Below are 14,119 nucleotides of genomic sequence, written 5' to 3'. Positions count from 1 at the left end.
TAAAGATGCTTTCTTGTTAGCATGTGCAAGTAGTAATGCGTCACGCCACCTTGAAATTACTCAGTCAGTGTGATTTGTAAACCAGCTCAACAGGAAGTGATGAAGAGAAGGAACTACATTACAGTACTTTGAGTTTGGTCCGAATTCCCTCCCTACTCCCTAACTACAGAAAAACTAGAGGTAAAAATAAATTTAAACATAACGTCTTTACTGAAAAATTGTTCAAACACATTGCATTGGGGTCTATATTCACCAATCTAGTGACCATCAATGCACCCTAGATTTTCAAAGAGACTTCTGGGAAATTTCTGTGGCACTTAATTTTGGAATTGTGAGCTATGTCCAAATTCCCTCCCTACTTCCTACTATAAACCTATAAAGTGCGGGACTATCTAGTGCCCAGAACCTAAAAGCAAGTTGGACACTTTGCTCACTAATCTTTAGTTTCATGGCAAACAACACGCCACTAAATTCCAGAAATAAAAACCTAACAATTGTGAACATATGACAAATATTATTGAAGACTAAGGCTTTGTGTTCTGTGGATGATAGATACATTTTTTTCACATTAAAAAAATCATTCAAACGCAGTATGGTCCACATTTATCAATGTGGTGACCATTGATGCACACCACCAGTTTTTCGCAGACTTCTTGGAAATTTCTAGGACACACCCCGACAAAATGGTGAATGCACTTTATAGTGCACGAGGTAGTGAGAAGTGAAAGTATTCAGACACAACAGTTTTCTTTAACAGCATAAGTACACATTAGCATAGAATGCACAAGGTCATTTGAACAGAACAAGCTCGACTCCCTTTAGATAGGTTTAACAAAAACTTAAATCAACATATTTAGGCCCATTTTTCCACAAGATTTCAAAAGATATTACGGATTTGTATTACTGGACCAGATAGGCCTACAGCAAACTTAATTTTTTCCAAAACAGGAAAAACTTCAAATGTTATGCTATTTTGCTTGATTTCTGAAATAAGTAAAAATGACAGATTTGCTATTTTTGCAGATTACTGCACCTGATTATCTACAATAGAGAGAGGCGCTCAGCTCAGCGGTCATTCACAAATAGATTCTCTCTTTTCAGACAGACGTGACATCTTCAGAATAGCTGTCTGTTATCTGGTTCTGTGTATAGTGAACCGGAATTATATTAAAAGATTTTACTGCTTAAAAAAGGTGTTGATTTTTTTTTTTTTATTGTGGAGTCAATGATGATTTTTGCTCTTGAGGCAAACATGTAAACAAATGATAAACTCATGACTGGGACAAACCGTTTCCCACAAACCACTGTATTCTGAGTTTTATATCAAAAAGCAATTGACTAGAAACAATTAAGGAAAAAAGCCACTGCAGACCTACTTAGACAATTTTTGCAATCAAACTTGTCAGTTTAATGAACTTTTTTTTAAAAACATCTTTGAAAAGGGGCCATTTAGCAACACATACTTGACAAAAATTTGGATGACAGAGGATTTAGAAGTCTTTTGACATTTCATCCAGCTATTTTCTTCAATGTGCTTTATGAAATTGCTGTTACAAAGAAGAAGAATAAAGCAATTCATATTTTAAACACACTTTAAAAAAAAAAAAGTTTACAGACATTAGTGTGTAAGCCCCCAAATTAGTTGTTTTGGGATTTGTGTTTCACCAACAGTAAAGCATTTCTAATTGCAGTGACTTTTAAAAGATGAAACATTGAACACTTCTTTAACAAATCTTGTCTTTTTGGGATTCCCATTTTATTAAAGTACTTCTACAATCCTTTGACTAGTTCTTCTGAATATTTCATCTTCTTTCCGGATTTAAGTTCATATTATGCCATCAAAGGTTGGACCAGTTGGCATGGCAACCATAGTGAGATATATTTTATGACCAGCAGTATATTTGATTGTCCTGCTAGTCATCAGGGTCAACATTGAATTTTACTTCTGAGAAACTGTTTAATGATAGTTTGCTGACTTCATATCGTTTTGAGCTGCAAGAGGAGAACTTTTTATTCCAAGGGTCACATTCTGGTGTAATTTGTTGGCTGCTCTCGCAATCCTTTGGACATGGTGAGAATGTCCTATAAGCCTTGTGGGCTGCAGGCCAAACTGAAGGCAAACACTGTGACATCAGCCTTCCTTTAGGTCACCTTTCACCGGTCTGCCCCCTACAGTTAGACTGAAAACTCCAAAAGAAGATATTGTAACTGAAATATTGACAACACTGAAAGGATTTAACTTCATTGAAAAAGTCGAGACTCTCTTAGGACAAAACAGAGGTGCCGGATCCACAGCTCTCACCGATAGATTAGAGTATTCTTCAGTTAAAACAATGACTTCCTCAGCAGGAAAAACATTGAAACTGAAACAGCTGTTTGATTGCAAAGTGCTGACTTTATATTTAAATGTGGGCTGGAAAAAAAGTTCTTCCTACATGGAAATCCCACACTTACTTAGTCCAGATTGTGTGACTAAACTCCGTAAGAAACTTGAAACAGCATTCTTCAAAATCAGATTTATTTTTTTAGTATTTCCAGGGTTTACAGTTGAGTTTTGCCTGTTGTTAGTGTTTTGAGATCCATTTCAAACAGTTTAGTTACCTTGGATGGTAAATGCTCTCCATGATCCAACAGACATGCAGTCCGACAGCTGTCATTGCAGCGATGCTTTGACCCCACTGGGTGCCTGCCTGTCTCCCTGCGCAACCTGAAAAGCTCAAATGCTGACTTAAATATTCCACTCATTGTTCTTTACTAGAACAGTTTAGTGAAAAGCTAGTCAAAACCAAGAAACAGTAAAAGTAAAAAAAGAACACATTGGTCCCAGGAATCCAGTCCACATCTGGACGTAAGTCCTAATCAACATTTCTCTCTTCTCTCCATATGCTGAAAGCCATTTCTGTTGGTGTTTGTGTGTGAGAAACAGTCAGTGTGTCAAAGCTCCTTTTGTTGATTCAAAAAAAAAAAGACAAAGACCCCCCCCACAGACACAGACAGACAGTCTTCAGCCCAGACAAAAGAAAATGCACAAAGGGATTTTTGCACCTTAATCATTCAGAATTCCATCAGGGGGGAAAATATAAGATTATGCACCTTTTAGACTGACTGCAAAAAAACAGAGAAAAACAAAAAGGGAAACCATAAATGACAGAAAAGATGAAGATTACAGTCAAACCCTCACAGCCAGGATGAGGCAGGATCTGAGCTGTGCTTCATTCTGTGTTGCAAAACTGCAGAGTCACTGCATGTGTGCTTCAGCTGCAAAAATACTAGGTCAGGACAGTATTGGATTACCGTGTGTGTGCGTGTGTGTTTGAGTGTGTGTGGTACTTTGCCTTACTAGGTCAATTCATGATAGACGAGATGGAGTTTAGAACAGGTTTTTTTTCCCCGAACATTTATTTTTGTATTTTGCTATTTCTAATGAGCAAATAAAAAATTATATAATTATGACTCCGATTTATTTTAAAATGCTGTGTCATCATTTTTTTTGTCTGTACTTTATCTAATCTGTCACAAATAAATTGGAATTTAATGAATATTGGTCAAAATCTGGTCCAACACAATGTTAGATGTGGTAACAGTTATATTTATAATGTATATCATGATCATTTATTTATAAGGTACAATGTTAACACAAACACTTGTGCGTTTTAATTTTCTTTTTTCATTACAATGGTAAATTGGCACCTTAAAAAAGCCATAAAACATGAAGTTTCTTTTTTTATTTTTTTAATTGTTACACTAAAGTTTCCCCAGACATTTAGAAAGACTGACGATCACAAGGAAAAGAATCCGCCATGAAACATCGAACAGAGTATTTAGTGTTGAGATTGTTTGGAGCTGAATTCAGAAGCATTCCAGTCCTCCTCTTGCCCTTCATCACTGCAGAAAGTGCTGACTCGTCGCCCTAGCAGCCCTCACACGCACACGAGTGAGCACACACACACAAACACACGCACACACACATACTTTTTATGGGTCTTTTGTCAATGACACTTGCTATTTAATTCAGTCTTGACTTTTAAAAAGCAAATAACTTTAGTGCTTAATCATTTTAACTCTCTTTAACACACAGAGATCATTCTGATAAAATGAATAAATTATGTCATGGCAGAGAATCCCCATCAGAAGAGCAGATTTTTAAGGCATCGTGACTCAGTAAATTGCAAAATAGAAAAAAGTCAGATTTCTGAAGAGTATAAGTGGGTTAATAGTTTTTTAGACATTGTGTCATGTCGACATGAAGCTGTCAGGGGAGCTGGCTGTTCAGTGTTGCTTATGTTTGAGCAGACAGCAGGATGTAAGTTCTGTTGGATTTCACTTTGCAAAACAAAAACGCTCAACAAGCAACCTAGAGAGTAATAATCAGTTCACAGACAACACCAGCATGTGACCACGCAGCTGTGGAAGTGAGGGTTTTCCCAAAGCTTTGATTAGAAAGCAGACAGCTTTGGTTTGGGCGAAAAAAACGGGAAAAAAAGTTTTTAGATTGAGTTAACATTAAAATTAGAATTTAAGAATAATGACTTGCAAATGCAAATGCTAGAAAATAAGGAAAGTGTTGATGGAGATAAAAAATGGTGTGTCTTAAGGAATGTCCAAACTTCCCATATTTTAATGGGCTTTGACATTTATCACAAATTACAAAAAGAAATGAAATAGGATTAAACTTGAAGGTGTTTAAACCCAAATAGAATAAGATAGAAAATGTGATGCAGGGGGGTGCACTCATGCGAAGGTGCCGTTTTAGACCACAGGTGACCCGCCTGCACCCTCATATCCACAATAGTTGTAGTGTTAAAGAACAGTTTCTGCAGGTTGAGGCAAACAAAAATATCTGTAATGTTGCACCTGAAGGTAAAACTAGGCTGTAAGGATGTCCCATATTTTCCTAATTCCACTCTTGCTTGTGTTTTTAGTGATAGAATACAATGCATTTATATGGAAGCGGGTTGCATTCAATTAAAACAAAAAAACAACAACAGGTGATCTTCCTACTTTTTCATATTAAAAATTTATTAAGAATCAATCCCTTTTCAAAGTGTTCCCATCTAAGACAAAACATAGCCATGCTGAGATTCAAACAAACACAGCTGCAGAGAGCAGGCATCTACAGAATGGTGCTGCTACAAATAAAGGGGCAACATTATTCCCAAGTCATGTCAAGTCAACATCTCCTGGTTCTGTCGAGCCACAGCAGCAACGAGGGCAGCACCTTTCCCACTCCCTTCTTCTGACGGAAAGAAGGTCACATCACATTGAGGAGCCAGAACTTTCACAGTCTCTTGGAGGATTTGGGAGAAACTAGAAAGAGGATCACAGAAAGTATTTTACTGAACAAATCTAAACAAAAGTATTTATGATAAAACTGGACAGATTTATGGCATAATTGATGCGAAAAAGTGATTTACTGGGGATGAAGTTTGTAGAGCGCCCCATCTACCCCCACAGTGGTGTTTAGATGGTCCAGTCCTCGGTTCTGTCTGATCTTATCCACCACAGCAGCCATTCCAGCCCCACACAGCTGGGCTGCACGGCGTGACACTGCCCCACAGACCTAATCCGCACAAAAAGCCTTTATCATTATTGCAACAGTGACCAGTCTTATTGCACCACAATCAACCATTTTTAAACATTTCTCCACAAAACCGTTCATAAAACTTTCTCAACATCGAGATTAAGTTGCAACAGGGCTTTTTGAAAGTGAGAGAAAAAAACAAAATCTGTAATCTCCACTAAAACATAGAATTAAATTTCTTTTTTTATCTTATTTCTGATGTTAATAATTTGTCTCTTTTTTTTTCCTTTTATAGATGTTCCGGTGTTTCTGTTTTTGGGTTGTTTCTTGTTTTCTTTTTGATCCCTACTGATCACAGCACATTGTTGACTACATTTTATTCCATTTAACTGGCATTTTTTCTTTCCACATTGGTCCAGATTCAAGATTAAAACACATAGAAAATTCTTTAATATAATCTGTTGTTCACTTAAAATGGCTGTCATGAAAAATATGGTTATTCATTAATTTCTGGAATTATTTAGACAATTTGAATAGAACTGGACCTTTATATATATAAAAAAACTAAGTAAAATTTGGCAGGTTAATTTGGGAAGCTACCAAAAAAAGTAAAAAAATTCATGATAAATACTAAAAATGTAAAAAGAAATGAGATGGTGAAATACATTTTTAGTGGATTAAAGTTACATGAACTAAGCATAATATTATTTGAGTAAATATCAAGCCAGTAGGAGATTGAACAGCTTTGACAAACATATCAGACTTTTCCTTTAAAAGATCCAAATACAGATTATAAGGCAGAGACTTCCTGATACCAATGTTCTGATAATAAAAGACCAAATATGTCTATTTCACAAAGTGCAAACTAGGAATAAAAGGTATCAACGATATCAGCAAAGGTGAGGCCACAGCAAAGTTCTTTCCAGTGTCCATATTACAAAGAGCAAATCATAGTTTCAGAAAAAGGCACAGATCAACAAGGACAAAAGGTTTCTCCATGCAAAATTCCAGAGCATTTCGGCATGTAATTGTCTGTGTTTTTCTGGTCTCATATTTGTAAAAAAAGAAAAAATCCAAATGATCTCTATACAAATTTTAGCTGGACACTGTAAAGTAAAAAAAAAAAAAACTCCTTTCACAAGTGTGTACTATTTTAGTGTGAGTGGATAAAACTCTAATTTTTTCAGTTAAAAAACTAAAGTAGATATAAAAACATTTATCTTCAATTCTTTTGTCAGTTAAAGTCCTAAGAACTATACAACCATTGGGAATATGATAAACATGGCTTTTTAATTATCAAATTACATTTTATATTGCATGTATTTATTTTACATGTGTACTTCTTGCTGTAGAAGGATGAACAATGATCAAGAACAGAAGCTATATTGCTCTCCTAAAAAAGGAACATATCGTTGTCCTACCTGTTTGACAATGATGCTGTCATGACAGGTGCTGTCGAGCCCCAACTTCTGAAGAACAGATCGAACCTGCAGTAACGCTAAGTGGTCGCTAGAGGGAGACAACAGACACTCATTGGAAGGAAAAGCCGACAGAGCCGAGTGTACTATAGGGTTACACAGGTTTCCAGCTTTTTTTAGCAAAAATTTGAAATCTAATCAAGTATCAATGAAATAAAGGATTTTAAATAAAGACATTTATTGATCAACAAAAATGTGTAGCCATTATCCAAAAAAAATATGAACTGGAGTTGAGAAAAACCAAACCACTCATTCTAAATGGTTCCCTTTACCTCTCTATCTGTGACAGATATCGAGTTTCAAATATTCCAGGCTTCTTCAAACACTCTGAGATGTGCCCTCTGAACAAAAGACCTCGTCTGGTTAGATCCAGTAGCACCTGTCGGACGATTTCTCCCAAGTACATTCCACTTGTCAGCTTTTCAAACCTAAACACAAAGCAGTTGAGTGTGAGAGTGACACTGGTGACTGGGGGGAAAAAGAGAAAGATGACTCGGTGAACATGACAGTGGGGACTAAGACTGCGTTTCTCACCTTTGTTTTCCCGGGTTCACTGAGTTTTGGTCCACCTCTGTGTCAAACGCTGTGATGATGTTATCCAGAGAGCCGTCATCACCCAGACCCCCCCACTCTGTGTTGATGCACATGTTGGATCTTCTGGTCTCTCCGTCAGTTTCTTTACCATTCTGTTCAGAGCAAACACAAGGTCAGGTTTCCATCTACCTGAATCTTCCCCTTTGGAGAGCAAACTCTACTTTCCTCTACTTCAGGGGTCTCCTGATCTTTCTCGGCTGTGCCGCTTTTTTGATGAAGCTTCTTAACGTTCTTCAGTTCCTCCATGTAGCAAAGATTTGTTCCTGTTCCTGTCATGCACAATAACAGCTGCTGTCAATCCAACAAAATAAAAATTTTAAGATAAAAGTGAACGTTTCTAGAACCGCATGTGAGGACGGTTATGAACAAAATGACAGAAAGCTGATCAAATTTGCTCAATCACTTGAACCATTTTTGAAATTCCTCATTGATGTAGCTTCATTCTGAAGACAAACTGTATCAGTCCTCATGTGTTAATCGCTAAATGCAATGTATTTATTACCCAAAACGGATCCAAATGTCTTTCTAACGGCCCGGACAAACTGGGCTCAGTTGTTGCACAGAGAATAAGCACAAAAATGTTGCAGGGGTCGTTTTGAAGAGTAGCAGGTCGAAGCCAAAGGTCAACCCCAAGGCCTTCAGATTAAGACTGGTTACAAAACAAATTAGGAGGCAGGCTGCGTGCTACATCCCCGTTTTTAGAAAGGCTGGAATTTGGTGAAATCACAGCCAGCCAAGAATGAACCATCTATTTGACATGACTGAGATCACCTGATGAGAATAAGCAAAGTTCTTGAGAGTCCATTATTATAAAATTCAAGTGTTTTCCATGGAAGACTTCCTGTTTGACAGCGTTTAACCTCAACAGTGCAGCATTTTAACATCTAAAAAATTCCCTGTTTATGTAAAGTGTATCAGTGTTTTTGGAATTCGTCTGAGCTTGGACGGTACATTTCTGGAATATATTTGTATTCACACTTAGTGATTTGATTGTTTTGTTTTTTTTCTCCCTGCTGCTTACGCTGCAGCCTACGGTGGTCCTGAAGGGCAAATCACACAAACAAAACACTCAACGCAAAAACTGAATTCAGATCAAAATGCTAATGAATAAATAAAAAAACCACATTGAATTTTATAAATCAATGCAAAATTCCAGAAAGCACAATTACAAAAAACGAAAAGTTAAAAAGCGAAACACAATAGGAAACCGAAAAACGTAGGTACTACGTGACATCACTGATTGAATGATGAGGTTTGATTTTTGATGCCTGAGTTTGTTCAAATGCGTCTTTAGTGTCCTCATACTAATAAAGTTTGATGATGGAGTAGATCCAGCATGACCTTTGTGCCGAATAACTTTTGGTTGAAATGATGGATAAAAGTCATGATCCGCTCGATCAGCGATGTCCCATAGAGGGCCTGCTTTTTTCAGTTTCTTACTGTGTTTCATTTCTTGACTTTTCATTTCGATTTCTGGAAATTTTCCGAAACAACTTTTTTTCTTCGATTAATTCTTCTAGAATTGTGTTGTGGTTTCTGGACTTTTGCTTTGCTTTCTAAAATGTAGTTTTCTTAAATTATTTGTTTTGCTTTTTTTAATTGTTGTGATCTTTAATGTGTTTTTGTGTTCAGTGTTTTGTTGGTGTGATTTGCCTCTTTAGGGCCACCGTAGCAACCCCACTGATGTGTCTGGCCCTCAGGTCACATACCAGCTATCAGTCCAATTTCACACCGTGGGTCTTCATAGGCGCAGCTCATCATAGTCCCAACTGTGTCATTAATCAGAGCTACTATGTCCAGGTCAAAGTCCTGCAAAAACACAGTCACTCGTCTTTGTGTTTAAATTACTGCAGAGTTCTAGACAAAAGAGTGACAAACACAAGTTTAACAGCGTGTATGCATCTATTGGTTTCCATTCACAAATTCAGATTTAACACAACTTCATGAAATATTATTTATTTGTCAAATTTCCATTGTTCCACTTTCATTAATAGAATCAAGATTTTGTGAATTAAAAGTAAAGAGAAGAGGATTTTTTTTAGCCGATTGATAAAAGAAATTAGAAATTAGAAATGCATTTTCAAAGTGAACATTTGCTGGATTTCAGTTAATTGATTTTTGCAAATCCAGTCCCAAAGCTGAGAACATCTGAAGGATCTGGATTTTTGACTCACGTTGCGTCTCTTGATCGCCTCCCGCAGCAAACCCACAACATCATGTCCTTCACAGTCCGTGGCATTGAAGCCTTTGGTCCAGGTCACCAGCTTGCCCTTAAAGGAGGAACACAAGGAATGCTCTTACTGTCATCTCACTCAATATCTAATGAAAATGTTAAAAAAGATGAACTAATGCTAGATTACTATTTCTGATCTACATTCTGATATAACAACAGACTCTGGTGTTCGCACATACTGTATCAATGGCGGTCTGCTCGCAGGGAAAAGAGAAGGTAAAACCTGTAGGAAGACGAGCGTTCTTCACCCCCATGTAGTCCAAGAAGTCACAAACGCATTGTGCTAAGTGGTCAAATAACTGTAGACAGGCGGGTAGAGCCTCATGAGTAACAACAAAACCCTTTATCTTCAACAGATCAATTCGATTTTCTACATCTTGCTTTACTGAGAATATATTTCATCACAGAGTCACCAAACCAGGTATTAGCTTAAATGGGATCTGCTTAAATATGATTGGATGTTTCTCACCTCCTCCCCGGTTCCCTGCATTATCTCCAGTGGAATGGTGTAGATCTTATGGTAAATTCGTGATTTTTGTTTTTTAAATCTCACAAGCAAAGCTCTAAAGTTTGTTCCCCCCAGATCCAAAGCAAGGAATTTTCCATGCTCTACAAAAACAAAACAAAAGAGCTCTTTAATGGAATTGCATGTCTTGGTTGTAAAAGTCAAGTAAAAAAGATCAGTCAGAATAGGTGCAAATTTGTCTTTCATGTGTTGGAGGCACTAAGTGTGCAGTGGGTTTCTGCTTCCCACCTTTTCCGTTTGGTTTGTGGAATATAAAAGAAGGCAGCATCTTGATGGTGAAGGGACCTTGACTCCTTAGGCCCGCCTCCAGCCCCGCCCTCATCCTGTCCTTGACAAGTTGCTGGTGCTCTTCGCTCAGTTTGAAATTGGACAGAATCTCATCCACCTGGAACACCAAAGAACGTAAGTTCCAGGAGGTATCAACAATGACAAACCGGGAAGATATGAAGGAAATGATGTCACACAAACATTTCGATCACCTTACGACTCTGCGAGGTCAGACGCTGGGCGACTGCCGACACCAGAGCAGCACCTTTGCTGCTGCCACTGTCTGACAGCACGAACCTGACATGGCACTCAGGAAGCAGCCGCCGCACCACTTTATGAAGACGCTTAGGATACCTGATAAAGAAGGGACAAAAGCCTCACCACAAATATTGTTACTTTGAACACAATTCAATGTCTTAATCTAAAGATAGCACTGCCAGATAATTCATAAAACAATTTCTACTCTGTTTCATTTATTCAGCAGAGGATTTAAATAATGACTTGGTGAGATATTTGATCCCAATGCTCTTAATAATATTAACAACTGCCCTCATTTAGTAAATATAAAACACAATTTTTTAACTGTGAGGCCAACATCTTTTAAATGTCATGGTTTGAGTAAAGCATATATTTTTGCTGTTTATGGCTCATGGCTGTAAATGTATATGTTGGTACAACAGTGTATTCATGATGCTAAACGCAATGTGGTTGTTATGGAAAAACAAGGCATCAAGGCATGTATTCAGTTTTTCTGCAGTTTGTACAGGAAGTCAAATTTAGGTGAGACAACTGAGGAAAAAGTTCCAATGTAACAATTGTGTAACTGTCTGGAATTTTACAGTTTCAACCCTGTACGATGTCAATGAAAGCATTTTTGTGTGTAATGAGGATGTGGGTATTTCATAATAACTCACTGAGGGTGTGTTTTGTACACTGTTCCATCCACGCCCACAGTGACCCTCAAGACCCTCACGTTTCGGTTTTGCCTGATTCGGGTTAGGATGGCTGACAGGCCTGCAGCCACCAGATTAGAGGACCTGAAGGACACTATGGTGCTGACATGTTGCACAGCAATGCAGTCGTCATGGGACGGGCTCAAACCAAGATGCATCAAAATGTCTTTGGTGTTTTTCAGACCATTTCTATACCTGAGAAAAAGAAACATTAAAAAAAACATTGTTTTTCTTTTCGGAACTTTGTGAGTTAAAAGGAGAACTTACTCTTCCATTGCTGCCACGTCGGCTGTGGTTATCTTCCCTTTTGTCCTCAGGGCATCTGATACATGTCCGTCAAACAACTTTCCTAGTTTTGCCATTTTTAACACAACCAACCTCACCAACTCACCCAGATACATCCCACTCACCATCTTCTCAAATCTGAAGAAAGCAAACATGGAACAATTGATATATGCTGTGACCGTGATGAAGACTCATCTCTCCTTCCTCACATTTGTTTTCCAGGGTTGGACGACGCTGCGTCCACTTCTTTGTCAAACTCTGTTGTAAAGTCATTTAGGGCGCCATCATCTCCAAAACCCGCCCATTCGGTGTTAATGCACATCCTGCCCTCGTCCCCCTCGATCAGGTCCACATGACGCATGTCCTCCATGTAGCAAGCATTTGTGCCTGTACCTGAGCACACAAATATAAACATAACGCAGATGTAGAATATTTCATGTCTGTGTTAAAACAGGGAGGGCTGAACAGAACCGCAAAACCTCAACCCAAAGCAAGTTTTCATACCAAAGCTGCTCCAGCTTCCCTTGCTCCGTCTATGGGTCACCACCTAATCCTATCCCCCTCATCCACCTCATTCATACCAACTACTCTCACGTCCTCCACAGCTACATCCAGAAACCCCCACTTTAATCTCTATCTGGGTTCCTTCCTGTTTGCTCCAACCTCTGCAACCTCCTATTCCCACCACAATCACTGTCCCGCCACTGAACATGACCAAACCATCTCAATTTTGGTTTACCTGCATTTAGCTCCAAAAGAAAATGACAAAAGAAAATGCGCAGAAAAATGCAAAATAAAGATGTTATCATTTACTCACCGATGATGAGGCCCACCTCACAGTAGGGGTCATCAAAACCACAGGTCATCATGGTCGCTACAGTGTCGTTTACCATGGCCAACACCTCCATGTCCATCTCCTGTTGAGCAATGCAGCAAGTCAATTCTATGTTACAAAGGCAGCAAAACTGATCACTGTGATCCTAAAATTTGTACAGGCTTGTGTGAAGCTCAAACAAATATCACTGCGGCAGCTTTGCTAGTTTCCTTCGAGAGGAAGTCTCAGATAAATAAACGGTCATATCTCAGCTGCTGTGGGACATAATGATGCCCTTACCCCAGCTCTGCTGATAGCATCTCTAAGGGTCCGGACCACATCTTTTCCCTGAAGGCCTCGGACTCTGTAGTTCTTGCACCAACTCAACAAGAATCCCTGGAGAGAGGAAATGGTACGTTCCAGAGAAGCAGTGCAGTTTAATGAAAGGCTCATCTACGCAGGCGTACCTGATCCAAACTGGGCTGCTCGCAGGGGAAAGAGAAAGTGAAGGCCAGGGGGTGTTTCTTTTTCGTATCTATTTTCTTTTCATGCAGGAACTCCTTTAGGCACTCGGACACGTGGTCAAACAACTACAAACATGCAATCAGAGAGAGAAGGGGAGGAAATAATTTGAAATAAAAGGGGAAAGAACATTTAAAGCCCTTACTTGGGGCCCATTCATGCATTTCATACCTCAGCTCCTGTTCCAGTGCGCAGCTCAGTTGGCATGGGGTAGATCTTCTCCTCCATCTCTACCTCTCCCTTCCTGACACCCACGCCTTCTCTCACTTTGACCTGAAGAACCTTAAATTTGGAGCCTCCAAGATCAAGAGCCAGAAACTGTCCTTTCTCTGATCACATGAGAAAAAGAAAAACAGAAGAAAGACACAAAAACCTGCCCTGTTAGGGATCGTACCAATTTTTAATATGCAGCAAGACATTACACAGTTTAAAATAATACAATTATTTTCGCCATTCAGACAAGAAATTTGAGAAAAGGAATATTTTTATGTGAAAATAATTAACCCAACACATGTTTTTATGTTACTTTAAACAGGTTTATACATATTTATCCTGTCCTAGTAGACACCTTGGCAGATTTGCTTTAATTTATCGTGTCTCCTACATTTTATTTCATGCCCAAAATCGTCATATTATGTGTTGCATAAATATTGATCCTTTTTTTTTTGCCAAACTGTGTGTAAAAATGAATCAATTTTTCCTGCTCAGACATCTTTCAGAGCTGCTTTGAACATTTAGAGACTGAGGTCAGGGGGTTGATAGTTACGTCTTTACTTTACATTTGAAGACCTTTATGTAGTCATGTAATTTTTTTGACAGATGACCTTGCATGTTTCCCAAAAAAACACTTTCCTGCAGTATTCCCAGAACATGATCCTTCCTGTTATTCCAAGAACATGATCCTTCCCATGCTTCACAACTAAGAC

General features: G+C 38.4%; 1 protein-coding gene across 1 annotated transcript in view; it reads right to left on the bottom strand.

The window, feature by feature from the left end:
• Nucleotides 1–4,989: 4,989 nt before the first annotated feature.
• LOC101164634 (putative hexokinase HKDC1) overlaps nucleotides 4,990–14,119 on the bottom strand; it is an 11,972-nt gene continuing 2,842 nt past the window's right edge. Inside the window, exons 3-21 of the mRNA XM_011492192.2 lie at nucleotides 13,365–13,522; nucleotides 13,139–13,261; nucleotides 12,972–13,067; nucleotides 12,675–12,774; nucleotides 12,067–12,250; nucleotides 11,840–11,995; nucleotides 11,534–11,767; nucleotides 10,832–10,973; nucleotides 10,581–10,737; nucleotides 10,296–10,435; nucleotides 10,006–10,125; nucleotides 9,768–9,863; nucleotides 9,303–9,402; nucleotides 7,759–7,862; nucleotides 7,534–7,685; nucleotides 7,272–7,427; nucleotides 6,943–7,030; nucleotides 5,415–5,560; nucleotides 4,990–5,307 (exon numbers count right to left, since the gene is read on the bottom strand). Coding sequence (XP_011490494.1) covers nucleotides 5,166–5,307; nucleotides 5,415–5,560; nucleotides 6,943–7,030; nucleotides 7,272–7,427; nucleotides 7,534–7,685; nucleotides 7,759–7,862; nucleotides 9,303–9,402; nucleotides 9,768–9,863; nucleotides 10,006–10,125; nucleotides 10,296–10,435; nucleotides 10,581–10,737; nucleotides 10,832–10,973; nucleotides 11,534–11,767; nucleotides 11,840–11,995; nucleotides 12,067–12,250; nucleotides 12,675–12,774; nucleotides 12,972–13,067; nucleotides 13,139–13,261; nucleotides 13,365–13,522 — 2,594 coding nt within the window. The 3' untranslated portion in view covers nucleotides 4,990–5,165. The remainder of the gene's footprint in view (nucleotides 5,308–5,414; nucleotides 5,561–6,942; nucleotides 7,031–7,271; nucleotides 7,428–7,533; nucleotides 7,686–7,758; nucleotides 7,863–9,302; nucleotides 9,403–9,767; nucleotides 9,864–10,005; nucleotides 10,126–10,295; nucleotides 10,436–10,580; nucleotides 10,738–10,831; nucleotides 10,974–11,533; nucleotides 11,768–11,839; nucleotides 11,996–12,066; nucleotides 12,251–12,674; nucleotides 12,775–12,971; nucleotides 13,068–13,138; nucleotides 13,262–13,364; nucleotides 13,523–14,119) is intronic.

The sequence above is a fragment of the Oryzias latipes genome, chromosome 3, assembly GCF_002234675.1.
Source record: "Oryzias latipes chromosome 3, ASM223467v1".
Taxonomy (NCBI): Eukaryota; Metazoa; Chordata; class Actinopteri; order Beloniformes; family Adrianichthyidae; genus Oryzias; species Oryzias latipes.
This window is presented reverse-complemented; position numbering and strand designations above follow the sequence as displayed.